The 21,237-nt window shown below is 36.5% G+C and overlaps 2 protein-coding genes across 2 annotated transcripts; one reads left to right on the forward strand and one right to left on the reverse strand.

Moving 5' to 3' along the window:
- Positions 1-452: 452 nt before the first annotated feature.
- Positions 453-14,109, reverse strand: LOC108847294 (protein MOR1). Its single transcript, XM_018620501.2, has 52 exons — positions 13,768-14,109; positions 13,566-13,671; positions 13,343-13,466; positions 12,863-12,942; positions 12,594-12,771; positions 12,283-12,347; positions 11,981-12,063; positions 11,799-11,884; positions 11,553-11,666; positions 11,132-11,251; positions 10,886-10,988; positions 10,619-10,755; positions 10,300-10,365; positions 10,036-10,150; positions 9,901-9,938; positions 9,565-9,627; positions 9,268-9,372; positions 9,043-9,148; positions 8,574-8,686; positions 8,399-8,486; positions 8,209-8,309; positions 8,014-8,121; positions 7,812-7,917; positions 7,631-7,710; positions 7,415-7,558; positions 7,237-7,312; positions 7,017-7,141; positions 6,815-6,925; positions 6,576-6,725; positions 6,401-6,475; positions 6,241-6,319; positions 6,061-6,164; positions 5,884-5,985; positions 5,722-5,796; positions 5,553-5,648; positions 5,356-5,457; positions 5,159-5,260; positions 4,851-5,033; positions 4,668-4,779; positions 4,342-4,418; positions 4,182-4,261; positions 3,871-3,933; positions 3,655-3,781; positions 3,314-3,436; positions 3,142-3,219; positions 2,882-3,040; positions 2,620-2,778; positions 2,163-2,260; positions 1,877-2,033; positions 1,409-1,621; positions 1,247-1,318; positions 453-1,157 (listed from the first exon to the last, which is right to left on the reverse strand). Exons 1-52 carry the CDS (start codon positions 13,928-13,930, stop codon positions 720-722), a joined length of 5,928 nt encoding a protein of 1,975 aa, XP_018476003.2. The 5' UTR covers positions 13,931-14,109; the 3' UTR covers positions 453-719.
- A 3,581-nt stretch (positions 14,110-17,690) lies between these two features.
- On the forward strand, positions 17,691-21,232 carry LOC108847822 (LRR receptor-like serine/threonine-protein kinase FEI 2; the record flags this gene model as incomplete). Its single annotated transcript, XM_057006384.1, is given in 17 exon segments — positions 17,691-17,702; positions 18,127-18,241; positions 18,342-18,423; positions 18,425-18,475; positions 18,562-18,633; positions 18,725-18,796; positions 18,994-19,065; positions 19,454-19,524; positions 19,580-19,619; positions 19,621-19,668; positions 19,828-19,922; positions 20,022-20,168; positions 20,259-20,590; positions 20,649-20,802; positions 20,805-20,912; positions 20,994-21,127; positions 21,224-21,232. Coding segments are annotated over 17 exon segments (1,614 nt in total), but the record flags the coding sequence as incomplete, so codon positions are not given.
- Positions 21,233-21,237: the final 5 nt, after the last annotated feature.

The raw sequence follows: 21,237 nt of genomic DNA on the forward strand, positions 1-21,237 counted from the left end.
ACTTTTTTTTTTGGTCGACGCTATAAAACATTTTAAAATATAGTTTTACCAACTCTACAAGAATAGGAGGCCTTTCATACTGTTCACCGGTCAGCAAATCCATCATACTTGGTTGCTGCTGCCTGATTGAGATACAACTCTACTTTCCATCGGCTCATCCGTGGGGGTTTCTAGTTTGGTCTCAGGTATTCCTTTCTAGTTTGGTCTCAGGAATATATACACGTTCTCGTTAAGAGTCGTCGGTCCGTGTGATCGTTCTTATATACATTTATATTCCTTTCACTTTACCTACTAACTTAATAAGCTTTTCTTTCAGCGAATATTTAAATTATGAACTGTCGCTGTTATACAATATCTGAAAGCTTTTCAAATACATTGTGAACAATGTTAGGACATCTTCCAGGTGCACGTTCATTTTTAGTCTGTTCGAAAATGTCATATGAGATCACCTCTATTCAAATGTCATCAAAATAAACACCAGAAAAAAAATTAAGAAACTGTAAACAATTTTTCGTCTCATCCTCGCACACATCATCATCTCTCACCGCTATACACACTAACTCCATCAAGTTCTGGCCGCAGTAACATCTTAATATATGTATATGAGAAAAGGTACTTTACTATTACCACTAAAACATTATAATCTGAGATAGAGAATCAACAAAAAATGGCGAATATGTTTTCATCCCATTTGCTTCGTAACTTTTAGATTCACTCTTCTACATATGCTCGAGTGAGCCACCTTTGAGCCTCTGCATTCGAGCCTGGAGACCTGATAACGCTTTCTCATCCATTGGAAGACCCACTGGGTGCGGGTGTTGTTGACTTTTTGCTTCCATATGGCTCGGGGGAATGTTCTGTTGGTTCATTGGCGGTACGTTATCCGTTGATAAGTTCTCGTTTGTTGGCATCATAGCTTTGCTTACAGGCTCCGAAGCCAGTTGCATGGTTCTCATCCTTTCTCTGATTGCATCAAGCGTCCCAGGGTTGATGTTACTTGCTCGGATGTCGTCAGTGTATGAATCGGATCTAGGGTTCATCAGAGGCTTTACGTCTAAGGAAGGAATGTCAGGAGATGGAAGGGACAAGGAAGAAGGGGGAGGAGTCGATAACGGTAGGCTTGAAGGCGTTCTTCCCGCAGCCGCGTTCTTCTCCACCTAAAACACACACACACACACCGAACGCAAATCTTCAACTCAAGCTGTAAAGGAAATGGTTAACGAAGCTAGGAGAGTTGTTACAAAACCTGGGCTAAACCGTCTCTGATGTAGGTACGGAAAGCTTCGCTAGCATTTTGGAGTTGGGAAAATATGTCAACCTACAAGAGCATTGAAATGAGTTTGTAATTACACAATAGTCGTGTGTTGATGAGATACAGAGAATTGAAATCCAAAGCCATATCAATTACCTTTGGATACGCCTTGGTGATGTGGTAAAGGTCGTAAAGACCAATGGTGGAAGTTTGTTTATCACCAATTTTCTTGAAAATCGCTCCAAGCTCTTGCTTCAATTGAACATCAGCAGAATTAGCGGGAGGTGAGGGATTGTTAACTGATGAATCTGTCCAATGGGTTTGCCCCACAGGTCCTGTCGCAGTTAACATTCTTGCTGCAGCTAAAGTCTGTAAGATTAAAACAAGAAAGCAATTATAATAGTTTCTATCTGAATTTCTCTGAAACTCAGTAAGATCCACTTGCAAAATTAAAGTGCTATTTTTGCAATGTATTATTTCATTGAGCAAGTAAGGATATATAATAATTTTTCAAATTCGCCATCTCAAGGGGCTGAATAACAGTGTGCTATGTGAGAAACCATCGCTTCAGCATGTGTGCAAAGAACTCTGGACAGGAAACTATAAAAGGCTGATAATTTTTACCTCAAGGTTTAGATCGATATAAGCGAGAATGATGGGTTGTGGCCTCATGTCAATAGGGACAAGAGACAAGTGACCCTTTATTGCAGCACCTCGGAGCTTAACAAGTTCATGTAGAACAGTTTTCACCATCCTCAGAGGTTTATCATCTGCTCCCGCTCTTCTCATTGGAAAAAAATACAGAGAACAATCAAACATGAGTTGATAATATTGAGTACGAAAACATCCAGAAAAAAAAAATAGCCCTAAGTTTTGCAAAATTTATAAGAGTGCATTTAAGGTGATGTACCTCCTACGTATCTCTTCCATTCCCAGCTCTTGCAGATATACATGAATGCTCTGAAGAAGTCGATCAAGATCCACTTCGTATATGGTGCTTTGGAGGAGCTGAACACGGACAAGCAATTATCAGACATGTAGTACCGATATGAATATGATTCATATCTCCTGACCGATTGCTTTAAAACCGCTTAATTTTACTTCCTCCTAAAGATCCTAATCCAAGCCCTTCTTTCCTTTCTAATGTACTTTGCAAGAAGTGTAACGAAAGTTCCTCTTTTGATTTCTCTCTTATTAGAGCCAGAACGAGTAAGTTATATGCTAACTAACCTTTCTTTCTATATAACTAATGATCGTAGCAAGTAGGAGAGGCAAATGTTGAAAAAAACAGCAGGGCTGGTAGTTAAAAACTACGCAAGTAAGTTATGCAAACAAAGATTGTCCTACAAACTTCATGGAAATATTACCTTTGTAAGTTTAATTAGGCATTTAACTACCAAATCAGAGAACTTCTGATTCCGGACAGCATATCCTTCAGCGGTAGCAGGCGAAGGCCATCTAGATGGATCTAGAGGACGTAGCAAGCTGATAAGAACCACAAAAGATGACGTCCGATCTGCATTATCCTGAATTAAATAGCAAAAAAAAGAGAAAAAGAGAACATCAGAGAACTTCATAGTTACATATGAAGAAAAACCTTAGCATTGGAACTTGGGAGGAATATCTAACCAAGATCTTAAGCATCAAAACATTTAGAGCTTTCAAAAGTTGGCTGCCATCTTCCATGCGTGGAACTCTTTCATCCAGAAGCCAAAGCAAGAGCTCTGTTATAAGGCTTGTCAGAGTCCCTTCTTTGACTGCATGCGCAAGCTTTTTATTTTGGAATGTCTGCAGCAATACATACTCGTGAGTTTTACCAACAACCACCACGGCTAGACAGCTACGAAGAAGAGCAGCGTCACTAAGAAAACAAATTCAATCCGTGTTACCTGCATAAGTGTGTTCAGAACATATTTACAAGACCTCGATGAAGCTCCCATTAAGCTGACATCAAATGTCTTGGCAACCTACCAGACGAAAATAGATATAAGTGGTTGTCAACAGAAAAACAAGTAACTCTTCATGGAAAATGGAAGTGTATGGGAAAGTTTTTACGCCAACCTTATTTGCTAAGCATGAAACAAGCCCATCAGCATCCTTCACGAGTTCATCAATTGCACTCTCGTCTGGATCATTAGAAGCCTGTGCCAACTCATGACACACAACTTTCATGCCTTCAACCGACTGCCACAAAAACCAAAATGAGAAATCAAACAAACCAACACTCGCATGATAACTTCCAATATGCATCAACTAAGTTTCATGAATGACAAATTAGTCGGTAAGTACAGGTCGACCTCCTATCAGAACTACATCAAAAATATCATGTCTACTAGGAACCTCAAATAAGTCAATGACTAAGTAACTGCTATAGTGGTACAATGCAACAATTACAAAGATACCTGCTCCGGCGAGCCAAACATAATGATGTCCAAAGCCTCATTCCAGTCAGTTGGGCCATTAACTCCAGCGATTGTCTGAGGTACTGGGTTCCTCTCCAGAACTTGTTCCGAAATACCATAGTTTTGCCTGGACAGGAAAAATGATTGAGTCGGGAATATTAGTAACAGAAACCTATATTATCAAACGAACTTTCTGATAGCAGTTGAAAACATTACCTTGGGAATAAAGGACCAGGGGCCATCTGAGGAAGGTCACCACTTTGCTCTGCTACTTCAGGTCTGGAAACACAAAGAAAGTCACAAATAATAGGCATACTAAAGAATTGTTGGTATCTTTTCTGTTCATGACTACTAAAAAACAAAACACTGAGATACTTCTGCGACTCTAAACGCATTATTAGACTTTGCAATTATGCGATTATGTTTATGACCTACAGCATATCGCTAGTAATGAGTACGAATAAGTTGTACCAGAACGACTTAATGGCATGGCAAGATTACATAAAAAATTCAACAAATTTACCCACCCATTTTCTCTTACAGAACGCCTCAATGCTGCTCGTGCATCCCCAGGTCTCCCTTCTCTTCTTTTCTCCATTTCTTTGATCTGATGCAGAACAAACGATGAAAATAAAACTCACAAATACAAGACTGAAGCAGACAAATAAAATTATATTTCGGGCTTACTTTCCACTTAAATCTATCATCAAGCATACTCTTTTGAGCATCTGTAAGCTTCCCAACATATCGCCAGATATCATCGCCTACAATAACAAGCCAAGTAATGAGAAAAGAGTGCAAAATATTATCTCGAGGACATGAACAACCAGAAGCAAAAATCTTTCTAGAATCATGATTTTCATTCCAGATTTTTATGAAATATACACGAGCCCCAAAAGAGCAGACTATAAGACTACATAAATTGGCCCCAAAAGAAAATACTATAAGACTATGTATAAATTGTCATACTCTCTATTATAACTTAACAAGAACTCATAAATTTCATGACCTACCAAGAATCTTATAACCCGTAGCCATGGTGTTCAAAGCAGCTTTTCTGAGTTCGCCATCTCTTTCTGCTGTCAAGCTTGCAACCATATTCAAGTGTTTCAGTAGTCCATTTATCTGCTTACAAAAACATATCAGAATCCAAACAGAAGAGAGATGTCAAATAGTTTGTCAAGTCTTGCTACTACCTCAGTTCCACAAGTCTCGAGTAGATAACCAATAATATCTGTACACTCTATCCTTGTACGGTTGTTTTTGGAACGTAAACCTTCCAAAATATAGGGAAATGTCTTTGCTACAGAATATGCCTGGATGATCTGCTTCATCAGCTCACGCATTTTTTCTCTTACTTTTTCAATATTATGCCCCAACTGCAACAATTACAGAGAATTTAATATATAGACATTGAAGCACCATTTTTCTATAAGACAGGATTAAAGGAAAGAATTCTAATAAACTGGCAAACGCCAATGGAAATTAGTATCAGATGCCTAACCTTCTCCGCCAAACAAGGCAAAAATATAGCAGCTTCTGCTTCTGTCAAGCAGTACTCCTCATCCTTCAATGTGTTGAAAAGTTCTGGAAGAAACTCAAGAACCTATTCTTACCCAGAGCAAATGAAGTTCCGTTAATATTACATTCAAACAGTGTCAAATGCGAGCTACAATAACAAAATAAACACGTACAAATTACCTTTAGTAGACAAGTTGTGTTGGATTTACATAATTGCAACACAAACCACCTTAAAAGAATATCTAGTACTTCTATAATTTCCTTCGAAAGAGACGGAAGCGCCTGCAGGGAAAAGTATGAAATAAATAGAACTGATGAAAAATAACTTAAGAAAATCTAGCAGATGAATAAGATTGAAGATATCAGTATCCAGCTACCTTCTGTAGGATATCCAGCCCATCTACTTGTTTCTTAAAGTCTGGGCTCAACAACCGTTTTTGCAAGTCTTCCCTAAAAAATTTCATCATATCATTCTGCACAAACCACCAACACTAGTTATAATATGATCGTAAGGCACAAGTCAATTATATCCTCGAGAAAACAAACCTCAAGATCCTGAATCTGTTCGGGCCGCAGCTCCTCAAATTTGATTCTACGAACCACCAGTCTCTCCCTGTCGTCCTGCAGATAAACGTACAAAAATGATTATTTTATCATCCTAAATAATACATGTGGGTGAATCTTAAGCCGTTGGAGAACTCATTCTACCTTATTGGAGTCCTTAGTATTTAGCAAAGACTGTGACTGGATAGCTATATCATGGGCAGATGTAATTTGATCTGGCCTTGAGCCCTTTGTTGGTAAGGCTCTCTTCAGAAAACAAAAAAAACTAGTCAGACATTACGAACTGAATACAGAAAAATATGTTAAGAGACATAAACTCACAGATCGGTTTCCTTGCTTCAAGGTACCATTAGAAGTCGATTTTGAAACCTTGGAAACACCTTTCGGCAATGACCCCGCCATAGCTTTTGATGATTCAAATGGTTCTGAAAACAACATCGTTAGCATGAAACGGGAAGGGAGGGAGAAAACATGTTGTGACAACAGGTAATGGACAAGTACCTTGGACATAACCCGGTCGTACTTTTTCAAGCACAAGCGCTAATGCTGGGCCTTGGATATCTTTGATATTTTTTTCAATCTAAAAAATGCACTTAATAATCAGGTATCGGGTTTTAACTGTTAGCTATGAATAGGACAATTAAAACCCTAGGATACCTACCGTTTCTTGTCCACTGACTCTTAAGATCTCAGAAATGCATCCTTCAGCTGCTTTTCGTACATCTGCTGATTTGTCCTGGAAAGATCCACAGAAGCATAACAGATAAGAATCATCACAAAAGACGTAATCACTGGTTAAAGCTGATGAGGCGCTATGACAAGTTTGGATGAGTCACCATCATTGCGGTGCTTGCAGGTTTCAGTAAATGTATAGCATCCACAAAGTCACTTAATCCAGCAAGTTGTTTTGTCAACCAATCAAACAGATCTTTACGTCCTTCTGCTCCCATTTTCCCATCTGTTAGTGCTACTATAATGTAAGGAATCTGCATTAAGAGAATCAAAAAGATTGCAAGTTGACGGAATTATATTTACGCGCAGAAATGTATATGCCTAAGGAAATATTATCACCAACCATTTTGTCGAGATGTACAGCACCAAGCCACATATCAAGAGCAGCCAAGGTGCATTCTCTCATGTGCTTCTTGTTATCACCGAGACATTTCAGAACATCTGATAGAATTCCCTGAAATAGATCACTCGGCAATTTAGTAAAACTGGTAGGCAGTGATATATTACAGGGTAACATATGGTTTCAAAGCTTGACATATCACAACCTTGCTAGCCTTCTCGACAGTTGGTCCCATAGCTGATGCAACACCCCCAATGGTAGTCAACGTTTGCATAACAAGATTTTTGTTACTATCCAACAATCGTCCTCGTAGACCACCAAACAATTCTCCTAGAACGTGAAATAAAAATGGTACAGAGTAAGAATTAATGACCAGTTTTGGAGTAAAAATATAGAATAATGGGGAAAAAATCTTGAATTTATACCAGTGCCAGTTGGCTGGATACGTTTATTAGCCTCCTCCAGAATTTTATTGACAGCTTCGATTGACTCCAAACGCATCTACAGAAGTTAAAATACTTATTTTCACCTCTAGCGTTTAAAAGAAAGTTCCAGAAAACACGTGTTAGTTAGATGAAAAAAAATAATTTACAATTCGTGCACCTTCCAATCAGGACTCTCAAAACCCTTAAGAAGATTAGGGGTAATCTTGCTACTGATATCTTCTCTAGGTAAACTATCCAGCCCTCCAGCAGAGGTTGAAGTTGAAACTGACGTCTTAACAACTCTTTTAGGAGCCACAGTCCCCTGATGAAGAGAATATAAGACCAGTAAAACAAACAATAATTCTAACAATCAAGGAAATCCACACAAATGTACCTCAAAAGGGTTTTTCTCATACTCGGTGTCAAGGGCACTTAGTAGTGCAGGTTTGACATCATTAAGAAACCCTTTGATGTCTGCAAACAGAAATAACACAGTTTAATTTTGTTCTAAAAAGAAATGTTCTTCTAACAGACATAACACAAAGAAGAAGTAACTGAAAGGAATGTTTAGCTACCTGGACCAACAAACTTGTGTAAAACACCCAAAAGTTTAATTGTAGCATTTCTGGTAGCAGCTGCACTAGATTGCAGCCCGACATCTTTACAAAAATCTATTAAGTCCTGTCAAATGGACAGAAATTTCTTCTTTAACATGAATGAATATAACCTAGATACTGCAGTTTAATTGACAACGGAGGTAGGAATTTTTTTTCAAACCTTAAGTTTCAAAAGTGAGACGCCAAAGTCATCAACAGCAGAAACCATCCATAACAAGCCTTCACTAAGAACCTTGGGGTTCTTATGCTCTTTCATGATTTTGTAAAGCTACAAGTAAAAGCCTTGAATTATCATTCTGTTCTAGTTAAAATGAAAGTCAACGAGTAATCGAGCATTGACAAAAGCAGCACCAACCCTCTCGAAAACAAATCCAGGACCAACTGCTTCGCAGAAAGCAGTAAGGCATTTCATAGCAGTGGCTCGTGTCTTTATATCTGCAACTCGTTCACTAGTGCCTGCGAATTAGGCAAATGAGCTACGAACCAATAGTTTTTGTAAAAAACTGAACTGACGTCAGAGTACAGCATTTATCAAATGAAAGTACCCGTAATGCAAAGCACAACACATTTCTTAGGAAACTTTGCCGCAGTTGAAGATATGTAAGTGATAATTTCAATGACCTGCTGCTGAACCTGCATTTCCAAGTAATATGCTTAAGTGTACTTCTTTTAAAATAAGCTAAGAAAAAAAAACATTTTAGATGGGAGTAAAATGCATACCTGCACGTTTTTCTCATTCCAACCAGGAACTGCACACAGCAACCGAACCAAGATTTCCACCGACTTGTCTAGCTCTTGAAGTCCTACTATTTCTTCTTTCAAAGACAACGTTGCTGCACGGCAATATTAAGAAAAAAAATCATTAAACTGGAATTCCAAAATAATAAACGAGATTTGCTAAAAAAGAGCTTCTGTGAGGTGTGCGAATGCAGCATTGAAATCAAAATCGGGAACCCGGCAAAACAGAATTATCCTACGTGTAATGAAAAATAATTAGAAGCCATTTAAAATGAGATCAGCCACTCGCGCAAAACAAATTAAGAAGTAAATAGCCGAACCAGATTTTTAATAACATTATTTCGAGTGTGATCAGAAACCTAAAATCAGACAATGACAGAGCGGCCAGCGATTGAGTGAAAATATAGAAACAGCTTTGAGAATAAAAGAGTCAATTAGGCCTTCGACAAACCTTCAAGTCTTTCTTTCCATACAGTGCTCTTTAAGTGAGAAATAGTTTCTGGTTTTACAAGAGAACCTAATCTGTTTTCAATCTCTTCAAGACCCATCTCAGCAGGCTAAAAATTGAAAAGAAGAATTGGATGTTAACACGATAAAAGTATGATAGAAGGACAGAGTCATACACATAACAGGTTATGTAAACAAGAATGTGACGTAGAGTCATACTACTATGTACCTCGACATCTTCAGGCGGTTCAACAGATTTTGAACTTTCATTCCGTACAGCACCATCTTTTTTGCTTCCGCCTGTTTTGCCAGGCGCAGCCTTCTTGCTCACAGGCTATATGAAAAAATTAAAAGTTAATGAGACCAGATGTAATTAGAAAACTAGATAAAACAAAACTCTCGTCAATCCCACCCCCCTTTTTCATTACGTTGTGAACCATGGATTAACTTACAAGTCATGATGGGACTGAGGAAAATTGCAAGTTGCAATAGTAACAGAAAAATAAAAGATCAAGAAGAAACTCACAGCAGGTCTTTTCCCGCTCAACATGCTTGCTGCTGATTTCCTTACGAAGGACGCTTCTGAATTCTGTATAAAGTTTTGAAGTGGCATAACTATTATGTAGAGAGTCGATATGACTGATTACAAAAATAACTTCTACGTGAACGGGTGCAAGACATTAACCTAACTCCAGACAACAAGATGGCAATAGTAGCATCTAATACTAAGTACTAACTATGTCAAAATCCCATTTCCACTTTGGAGATGGCCTACCCTTCTTCCGTCAAAAGGAAAACGTACGTAAAAAGTATTTAAATAGATCAATGCAAAGTGACACTGGAGATCTGACTAGAAACGTACCCCCGTGGTCGTGCTTCCAACTGAAGATTGAACTGCCACTTTTATACGAAAACAATATTCAATTAGAATGCGAAGAAAACACATACAAAACTTGATGTTCAGCTTAACGGATGTGTGGAATAGAAGTTCACAAACCTGAGCTTGTACCAGCTGATTCCCCACCAGAACTTGCAATCATTTCTGAAAGTTTCTTTCTTCTAACATCATCAAGTTTTTCCAACGATTTTTCTAGAGGTCTCATACCTACAGACTGACATGACCAATAATAAAAATATAAGGAGTAGGAAATCATGTAGTACAAGAGTCCTTTATCCACATATTCTAACATGTGTACAGCATTAAGGTAACACAGAAGACAAAGAGAATAGGTTGCTGTTCAGCACAATATAAAATGAATACCTTCGCTATTGCAGCCAAAGCCGAGAATGCTGCATCCCTCACATCAGGAGTTCCATCATTGAGACACTACATCATTCAAAAAAGTTATAGGTTCGAACAATTTGTTATTTTTCAATGTAGAAGCGATAACAGCGATCATAACACCTAAACGAACTGCAACCTTTCACACCTTTCACACGTTATTTATCCTTTTAACACTAGGCTTTTTGCATATAGATAAGCTTCCATGACTTAGAAATATTTACCTACTATCTAAAAAAAGCCATGCTTATGTTCACTCAAAGTGAATTTAGGAACCATTAGGCACAAAAATACTAACCTCCATGCATAAAGGGACATATTCTTTGTGCGCCTTTAGAATAAGAGCCTTGTTACTTGTTTCAAGGCAGAATGTCAACCAGTTTAATGTTAAAGAACGCACAAGTGGTACTTTGTTTTTCACTGCCGTCTTTACATCTGCAAAAGAGAGAAAAGTTAATTAGGAAACAGATAAAATATCGGTCCCCAATGTGAATAATGAGAAAAATATATGAACAAGAAAATAATAAGCAAATCAATAGAGCTTCCAAGATAAAATTACTCTTGCCTTCTATAATGTCAACAAGATTCAAACACCCAGCTTTGTACATTGCTTGTAACGTTTGTGTAAGCGCCTCTGCGACGGTTGGCTTTTTCTCTTTCAATTTTTCCTTTAAAGCAACAAAAAGTCATCAAGTTTTTAATCAATTGCTGAACTATAACCCAGTCATGACAAAAGGAATATCTATAATTGAAAGACTTAAAGGATTTTCCGGTAATAACAATTTTGGATAAATGATTCTTCAAGACTCACAAGTAGAACAGGTAGTATGAACCGTGAACTAGCAGAGAAATGTGTTCTTAAACCACGTGCAAGATTTCCAATGGCTTGAATAGCTTCCACAGCAACGGCTAAGTTCACATCCGTGATAAGCTGCGATTGGAATGATTTACAAACACTATCAAATCGCAGGTATATATAGGTAAGCAGTATAAATCTTGAACAACAACAGCATCTACACACTAAAATAGAAATCAGAAAACATTTTCCCTATTTGAGGGTTTAAATAAAGCGCATGAACTTCAAACTACAGGTTAATCAATAAGCACATATGTTTGCCGGATGCATCAGCAACAGTTAGAAACTACTGCAAGGGAGCTAATACATACAAAGGATTATAACATATAAATAATAATCAATGCCGCCTGGACTTCTTATCGTGGAAGTTAACTACCTTCTTTAAGGTCCGACAAATTTCTGAAAAATCACCAGGAGCTATCTTTTTTGTTGAAGCAAGCTTTGTTAGCTCTGCAACCCCCTCCTTACGTTCTGACCACTTTGTAGCTTTCTAAAAGAGAGGCAAAATTAGTTGGTGCGACGTGTGACATGCAATCAACATAGAAAGGAAGTAGTATCCTATACAAAGTTCTTTCAATAAAGGACAAACGCAAGAAATAAAGCATAAGAATCCATAACTCACCACTCCTTCCCAGAACCCAGACTTTTCCAAAGGAGTCAAAATATCCACAGGATCCATAAGATCATACTCATCTATTTCCTGAGGCGCTAATATGTAATAGATAGATCAAGAAGAATCAAAGTAAGCAGCTTTCTCAACATTACTTAATGAAGAAACAATTTATTGAAGTACAAGCTACCTACCATCAGCAACAGGTTCTTCACTGGGCCTATCACCCACCACATCAGAACTAGCTTCTGCTTCTGGCTCTTTGTCTTGCTCAGACCTTGAAAGCCAAGTACATAAATAATCTAATTGCAGTTTTCAAAATCATGCCAAGTACTTGAAACTTACTTATGCATATAAAATCAATTTTTCAGAAACTTGACATAGTAAATAGAAAAAATTCAAAATTCATAAACTGCATAAAGGTGAAACTAGATCTGGTATGTGGTAGTTAAGCCAAAAATGAATAAGAACAATCGTTATCGCTGGTCGAGGTTACCTTATCTTTCGAGCAGGCTTGGCACCCACTGAGACATTGGCAAGCTCAGCCTCCAGCTCTTTTTTCTTACATAATAACAATAAAATCGAATATTAGCGTCTGCGAAAGAACACAAGAGAACAAAGGAACTAATTCGACAGCTTTTGGGGCATAATCAAAGAAGACATTATCAAGTGAAATTTTAAATCACGAAGCCAAGGTTGTGGTTCTGATTTCCAATCTATTTGGTATCTGTAATACTAAAAATCCAGTTCATATCATCTTGGTGGAATGGCTAAAGTTGAAAACGTATGGATCAACATAAATCTTACCATTGTATCTCTCATTTTCTCAAACAAAATAGATTTTACAGGGTCTTTTCCAATCCAACGGCATAGCTCCAGAGTTACCCCTTTGGCAGATGCACGGACGTTCTGATCTTGGTGGTCGAAAAGTTCCGGAAGCATCTTTAAAATCCTTTTGGGTGGAATAATCTTTGATCCAAAATCACTAAGACAAAAAAAAAAGAAACTAGTGTCGTTATTCAGAAAAAAGATATAAAGAACCAACGGAGAAAACTAACTAGGACTTCGGAACAGACCTGAGAGCTTGAAACATAACGTCTACTGCAGGTACCACAGCCTTTGCAACCTTATTCTTTATAGCTTTCTCCAATGTATCCTGCAATCATGACAAATATGTTAAATTGTACACGGACGATGTTCTCCTAGAAACGACAAAACTACCAATACACGTCTTCTCAACAGTTGTAAAGAAAATAAAAAAATCAAATGACTGAACGGATATAGAAGAAAACACTAGCGTAGACATCTTCAAAACAGTAGCCAAGAAGGTGTATATATATATTTCTTCTCAAACTAGACACCTAGCATAACATGACAGTACACAGATCCGGGCAACAGAGCCGCATGCTATAATCTACATCACTCCGTATGGATTATAAAGCACTTTCGTTTCTATGTCACCAATCTAGCAAGCAATGCTATGAGTAGATGGTGAAGCCATATATCTACATTAAGACCTTACAGAGTTGCAAGAAGGTAGAATAAAAGGGGCATACCAGAAAAGCATCAACGGCTTCTAATTCTACCCAAAGCAAGAAAGCCTCCTGCGCCTTCTGCACAGTCTTGGGCCGACCCGTGAGACATTTGGCAGCAATGGCATCGCAAACTTCCTTTCCATACCTTCAAAAAAAACGCAGAAACAAGCTAAATTGCACATGCAAAAAAAAAAAACACTCGCTCTACAAGAAAGAGCATTGTTAGAACTCAACACCACCATACCTGCTAACGTCTGAGTCAGCTGCCTTCAAAAACGCAATCAACGCATCGAGCGCCTTCTCTTGCACCGGCGCATTGGAATCCGCCACCGTCTTTCTAAACAAGTGACCTGCAAAAAACACAACAACACCAAATTTCGAATCAGATCCGAAATCAGATCTGAGCCTAGCGAAATTGAAAAACCCTAGCAAACGGGAAAACTCACCGAATTCGCGGAGGCGAGGGTCCTTAGGATCGGTGATTGAATCGCAGACGGAAGCTAGGTCGACGTTGGCCTCGTTCCTAACCTTCCAGTTCTTGTGAGCGAGGCGATCCTCCCACGGGAGCTTCTTCGCTTCCTTCAGTAACTTCTCTTCCGCATCCGCCATTTTTTTTCTCACAAATCAATCAATCTCTCTCCGATCTATTATATGAGAGCCTTCCTTCTTCGTGAGCTTTTTCTCTCTCTCTCTTTTCAAATTTTTTTTAAGGCCGGCAAGAGAGAGAAAGGACCAAAAAGGAGAGAGAGAGAGAAGGATGGAGCGTAATTGAGAGAGAGAGAGAGAGAGAGAGAGAGAGAGTGGAGGAATTTTGGTTTCTACGTTTAAATCGGTGGCTTGATTGTTTTTCTAGAACATTTCACGCGATTTTCTGTTGGATCTGAAATCCACGCGCCATTATTTGAAATCGTCTTAACTAGCGTTTTGTTTCTCCATGGAAGATGATATTTCAAACTGTACTAGGTTAAACCTGGAGTTTTAGTCGGGCTTGGCCCGGCCCACCATCTGCAAATTTCATAACTAATTGAGTTCCGCTTGATTCAGTCTGAAAATATTTTTGAAAAATATATTTTTTTGGATATATAACTCTAGTAAAAAAATATAACTCTAGTAAAACTATAAAGATTTACTACTTTTAATAACTTTTCGGATAATGCAATATAATATATTTAAGAAAATTTAGTTCCAACAATCATTTTTTAAATATAAAATCAATTTAAACTGTTATTCTATCTCGTAAGAGTGTATTTTCATATGTTTTAAAATTCTATTATAAGCAAAAAAAATAATATATATCTTACTAAAACATAAACATCATATGAAAATAATTTTTTCTATAGGTATAATTTATTATTTATGGTACTCAAAACGTAATTACTATTAGATATTACTTTAAATTAATATGGTCATCACTTACATTACATATTAGACCAATTTAATAAAATACACTATCACAAATAAAGTTATACATAAGTAATATTTTATATACTTAATAAAATTAACACTCCTTCTGCTTCTAAAAGATTCACGTTCTGAAAAAACCTTCATTTTAAAAAAATATTTTTGTGTTTTCAATACATTGATTAATGACAAATTGTACATTTCAAACAATATAATTATGTTTATTAAAATCTTATTGGTTAAAAATTATTAGGAATATTTTATTGAAAAAACAATGCATTGGTAACTATAATTTTATGTTTTTCTTAATAAATGTGAAAAACTTAAAACATAAATCTTTTAAAAACGGAAATAGTATATTTTTACTAACCAAAATTCTTCTTGTTTATTAGGTATTATAATTTGTTTTAAATGATATATATTACATTTAAAAGATATATTTTGTACTACAATTTTGGATCAACTAAAATTTATTTATCCAATCTCTCTCTTTAAACAAACTTATATATTAAATATAATATATACATTAAAATATAAATGATTAGTCATGTTCAAAAAAGAAGAAAATATATTTAATATATATATATATATATTTGTGTGCCAAAATTTATTAATTTTATTATTTAATAAATACGTTTGAAAAATTAGTTTGTAATAAAAATGACCTTTTGTATTCACGTAAATTTATATATATATATATATATATATATATATATATATATATTAAATGATGAATGTGATTTCATATTACGTGAAGATAACAATATGTCCTAAAGAATGGCCTGCCTTTGAAAATTATCTAGAAAACATAAGAAGTTTGAAGAGAAATTTCACATCCTCGGAGGTTATCTTTGTATCACGAACACAAAATAAAAAGATGGATAGTCTAGCACATAGTGCAAAAAAATAACCATCTTTTATCGTTCACATTGATGTGATCCCTCTAACCTGGTTTTCAGAATCTATATGAATCTTTAAAGTTGCCGACAAAAAAAATATGTCACCACAAAGATCAGGTATGGACGTTCGATTGGATGTTTCAGATTTAGATATCAATTTATATCAAATTTTATGTTTTATTTTAGTAAATTTGTAAACACAGACTGATATCAGATTTGTTCAAAAAAAAGATTGATATCAGATATTTTACATAGATTTTAGTTTTAATTGGTGTCACATAATAAACACAAATAAACTAACTATATATCATTTGTCTTTAGTTATATTGGTTTGATTTGGATATACTCAAAGTAAAAGATAAATTTAAAAGTAAAAACTAAATAAAAAATAAATTTAAAAGAAATTGTTTCAACACATATCAAGTTGATAAAATAACGACAGAATATTAAATCAAGGATGAAAGACACATTGATTTTAAACTAAGATGCGTTATCTTATAAACAGTGTAGATTTGTAATTTAAACAAACAAATAAATAATTATTTATTGGTAGTTGATTATTTAAGATATTTATTTAAATTTTAATACTTATTTTATATATATCATAGAAAATAAACATTGAATTGAGTATCTGAAACATTTATGTATGTTTCAAATATTTATATTGATTATTAGCTTTATATTTTTTGGATTATCTGTTTGGATTTAGTTAATAACATTTTGGTGTGTGTAACACTTTGCAAACTCCATTCAAATATTTTTTACATATTAGATCGGATAACATAAACAGTTCTTGGTTTGGGTTTGGATTAGATTTCAAATTTTCTAATGTCTAACCACAATAGAAAATATTAATAAAATATAAAAATAAGCTATTTTGTCAATAATTATAAGCTATATGATGTATTAATATATTAAATCAAATAGTGAAATAATAAAATATTATAGAATTCATAAAATCATAGAATAATTTAATGTTGTTTCTTTTTATCATTGCACCATTTGATGAGATGATATTCAACCATATATATAAAGAATAGGCAGCAAAATAACAATTCTTATTTTGACACACTTGTTTTTTCTTAATAAAAAATTGCATCAGTATCTTAACTTATCCATTTTTATCTGTAAATAAATATTTTTTAAAAATCAGCTTAACATAAACTCAAAGGGTTTATGAGATTAATTATTTTTAAAAAATTTAAATAATTTTGAAATCTAAAAATATTATATGTAATTGTTCGCTGAAAATCACTTTTTGAATCTATTAGTAGATCTAAAAATTGTACTATAATTATGTCTCAGCAAACTATTAATTTATACTGTCTCAAAAACTTTATTCATTTGTAATTCTATAAAATTTTGAAAAATCCTTGTTAAAATCGTTATTATTAATTTTCAGGAAAAAAAAATCAAACTGAAAATTTGAGCTAAACCGGTTGCTGGTTGCTACTAAAACCGGTTAATCTTTAATGGTGGGTTTCTCAGGCCCATATTGATACATAACCGGACCCAGCAAGCTGTAGCCAGTCTGTAAATAATCCTGGGTTTTCGATTTAGCGTAATAAATCGTCGGTCGACACGTGCGGGAAGTCTGGTCGGGCACGTGCGAACCACACTTCGCCTCTCTCATTGGTTGTAAATCGCCGATTCCCTCTCCCAAACATTTTTGGTTTACTGAACACTCTCACTTTCTCTCTCTCTCCCATCTCACTCTCTCTCTCATCAACCACACCTTTTACAGCTCGAATATCGTCTTCTTCCTCTGTCCTGTTCTGCCTCTTCATCTTCCTCTCGCGGATCCAATTCTAGGTTCGTGTAAGCTTCCGATTTGGGAGGGGGAGGGAGTGCGATTTTGGGTTTGATTTATCAACGAATCGAGTTCGTTTGAAGATTACTGTACCGGGTTGACTCTTGAGTTCTATCTGTGGTGAGACTGCGATGACTGCTCGAGGGAGAATTGGGCTTTAGCGGGAGTCAATTTCAAATTCGCTTTCTAATTTTGGAAATTGTGAGGTGGGTTTTGTCCGTTTTGGGGAACTTTACTGTTCTGGGTTTTGTTAATGTAGATGAGAGAGCATGTAAAGGTTGTGTATTGATGTTGTGGGAAACTTGTTGTGTAATAGAGTGTGTCAGCTGTGGTTGTTTGTCTTAATTGAGTTTCACTGAGGAGGTTTGCTGTTCTTGTTGTACATCTAATGAGATGTTTTGGGAAGCTTGTTATGTAATAGAGGATTTGTGAGTTTGGTTTTGTTATGTATGAGGGTATTATCGTAAGATTAAGACCTGATTCGGTGGGTGGTTTAAAGTGGTGATCTTTGGGCAAGAGAGTATGTTCAGCATATAGTTCAGTGTAGTTTTGACCTGTTTGAGTTTCATCTGATAGGGGGGTTTGCTGTTCTTGTTATTCAATTTAATGATAGATGCGTTCTTTTTTAATCTTCAGGAGCCTTTTTTGTTTCTTGAAGATCAAGAGAGCGTTACCAGCAGCTGAGTGTATGTTAGGAGGGAAGCATTAATTATATTATGCTTCTGCTGATGAAGCGCTGCTGGTCATGGCTTCTTTTGATCTCACTACTTTGTTCACTGACGAATGAAAATGAGGCGATTAGTCCTGATGGTACGGTGATATGTTTACCTGTGTATGACGAAACTATGATCACCTGCCCAATCCTCTGTAGGGTTTCAATCCGTTTTTTTGTTCCTTTTTCGTTCTCTAGGTGAGGCGCTTCTAAGCTTTAGAAGTGGAATTTCTAGCTCTGATGGTGTCATACGTCAGTGGAGGTCAGAGGATCCTGATCCGTAACTGGAAGGGAGTGACCTGCGATGCGAAAACAAAAAGAGTTACTGCCTTGTAAGCTTGAAACTTTTAACCTTTTTTTTTTTCTCTAAATATATGCTGCATCTTTTATTGGTTACTAAAGTTTCTTGTGTGCGCAGGAGTCTTGCTCATCACAAATTAAGCGGACCATTACCGCCTGACCTTGGAAAGTTGGATCAGTTGAGGCTTTTGTATGTGCTATAACCTTATTGAATTTTTGATTGCTTATTAGAGTATCCATCCACTCCTGCATAACGTTTCTGCATTCCCTTGGTATCGCAGAATGCTTCACAACAATAATTTATATGACTCAATACCTGCAGCATTGGGAAACTGCACGGCACTGGAGGGAGTGTAAGTGCTTTCCTAAAATACTTATGCTGTTTACACTTCATTGTTGAGATGGTTTTAGTTTTCTTTTCTAAAACTTATAGAACTTTCCTGACACGAAAGACAGGTTTTGTTTTGTGAGCGATGGTAAACCAAAAAGGGTTTTGTCAGTTGAAAGTTTAGCTGGCTTACAAAATCCTGTCTAAATTGTTTTCTTGCAGATACTTGCAGAATAATTACCTCACTGGGCCAATCCCAAGTGAAATGGGAAACCTGACCGGGCTTAAAAATCTGTAAGCACTCTTTCTCCGTGTTCTGCTATTTGTTGTTCCATTAGCTACTTTCACCATTTACAATTTCTATAATCATATTACTAAACCACAATGTTCTTCTCACCTTTCATGCAGTAACAACATAGATTTTTGAAAGTACTCATTCTTCTAGTTGTGGTTAACCTCAAACGTACAGGGTAACTGACAGCATTATGTATTCTTAGCGGTTGAGAATCTGGTAGTAACACAGCTAATTCCAAACATACCTATCGTGAACATTGGTGATGAGTGAAAAAGTTGGAGTATAAAATGATGCTGTGAATTTATGCTAGGGAATTCACTCGGATCAGTTAGACATATTATATGAATTCTTATAAACTACTAAACTGATTTTTCTCTTTTTATAAAGGGACATCTCAAACAACGGTCTCATTGGAGCTATCCCTGTTTCACTTGGGCAGTTGGAAAGCTTACTAGTTTGTGAGTGGCTTACTCTCTAACTTGTGTATATTTCGGGTGTTATTGTGCTAACTAGTTATTCTTCTTTGAAGCAATGTCTCAAACAATTTTCTGGTGGAAAATACCTTCTGATGGCTTACTCCCCAAATTTCGAATGACTCGTAAGTATACTTCATCTTCACCTCTTTCTCCAACCAGAGTTTTGGCAATAATCTCTCTATCGTTAATCTGGCAAGACATTTATATTTCTGTCACCCTGCACGGCAGCACCATGTTACTAGCTAAAAATAACGGATTGTTGAGCTGATGCATTACACTTTGCAGCTTCATCGGGAATCTTAAATTGTGTGGAAAGCAAATTGATGTGGTGTGCCAAGACGAGAGTGGAAACTTTTCTACTGGTTCTGGGTCTACACCAGGTAAACCAGCTGTGTCTTTATCAGTTTGGTGGTCAGGTTATATGGGTATAGCTTGTTGTGACTCGAGTTTGCTTTTTTTGTCTCTCCCTACAATACAAGAGGGTAAGACTGGTAAGCTGCTTTAAAGTGCATCAGCTACTGTCGGTGGGCTGCTCCTAGTGGCGCTCATGTGTTTCTGGGATGCTTTCTCTATAAAAAGCTTGGTACTGTTGAGAGTAAAAAGCCTTGCCATAGCTGTCGGTGGAGGTGACCATGCTGACTCTTTTTTGCTGGAAGTATGTTATATTGACACTCAGAACTTTGACACCATGAGAGACGGATTTTTATTTGATCCAGGTGCGTCTATCGTGATGTTCCATGGAGATTTGCCCTACGCTTCTAAAGACATTATCAAGAAACTGGAAGCCCTAAACGAAGAGCATATAATAGGCTGCGGAGGTTTTGGAACAGTTTACAAACTGGACATGGAAGATGGCAATGTCTTTGCGCTGAAGAGGATTGTAAAGTTAAACGAAGGGTTTGATAGGTTTTTCGAAAGGGAGCTTGAGATTCTTGGAAGCATCAAACATCGTTACCTCGTGAATCTACGTGGATACTGCAACTCACCCACATCAAAGCTTCTTCTCTATGATTACCTTCCTGGTGGTAGCCTTGACCAAGCTCTTCACGTAAAAATCCTCATTTTTTTTTAAACTTTCCTAAACAGATAATCATGATTCTACTGAGTGAAATCTTTGGATGTTCAGAAGAGGCGACCAACTGGATTGGGATTCACGAGTAAATATTATAGTAGGAGCAGCAAAAGGGTTAGCATACTTGCATCATGATTGTTCTCCTAGGATTATACACCGTGATATCAAATCAAGCAACATATTACTCGATGGAATCTCGAGGCTCGTGTATCGGACTTTGGACTTGCCAAGCTGCTAGAGGACGAAGAGTCTCATATTACAACCATTGTTGCAGGCACATTCGGTTACTTGGCTCCAGGTAGGACAGTAATTAATAACAACAATAATGCTTTTCAGCCTTTTAATCGGTCATGTAACCTATCATGAGTGATGGTTGCAGAGTATATGCAAAGCGGTAGAGCGACTGAGAAGACCGATGTTTACAGTTTCGGAGTTTTGGTTCTTGAAGTCTTGAGTGGTAAGATCCCCACGGATACCTCATTCATCGAGAAAGGCTACAACGTTGTTGGTTGGGTAAGGAATACAAGGAAAGTGTGGTCCCACCTTTGGTAATAAACAATGTTTTGACTACTAAAAGGTTTAATTTGTTTTTTTCATTAAATCTTGCAGCTAAACTTTTTAAT

Source organism: Raphanus sativus, chromosome 3 (assembly GCF_000801105.2).
Source record: "Raphanus sativus cultivar WK10039 chromosome 3, ASM80110v3, whole genome shotgun sequence".
NCBI lineage: Eukaryota > Viridiplantae > Streptophyta > Magnoliopsida > Brassicales > Brassicaceae > Raphanus > Raphanus sativus.

Bases quoted from the DNA above. Each gene is read 5' to 3' on its own strand.
- LOC108847294 (XM_018620501.2), bottom strand. From the start codon at position 13,930: ATGGCGGATGCGGAAGAGAAGTTACTGAAGGAAGCGAAGAAGCTCCCG. The intron at 6,476-6,575 runs GTGACTCATCCA...GGATCTTTCCAG, and splicing joins CTGCAAGCACCGCAATGATG to GACAAATCAGCAGATGTACG. The intron at 5,986-6,060 runs GTGAGTTTATGT...TGTTTTCTGAAG, and splicing joins TGAAGCAAGGAAACCGATCT to AGAGCCTTACCAACAAAGGG.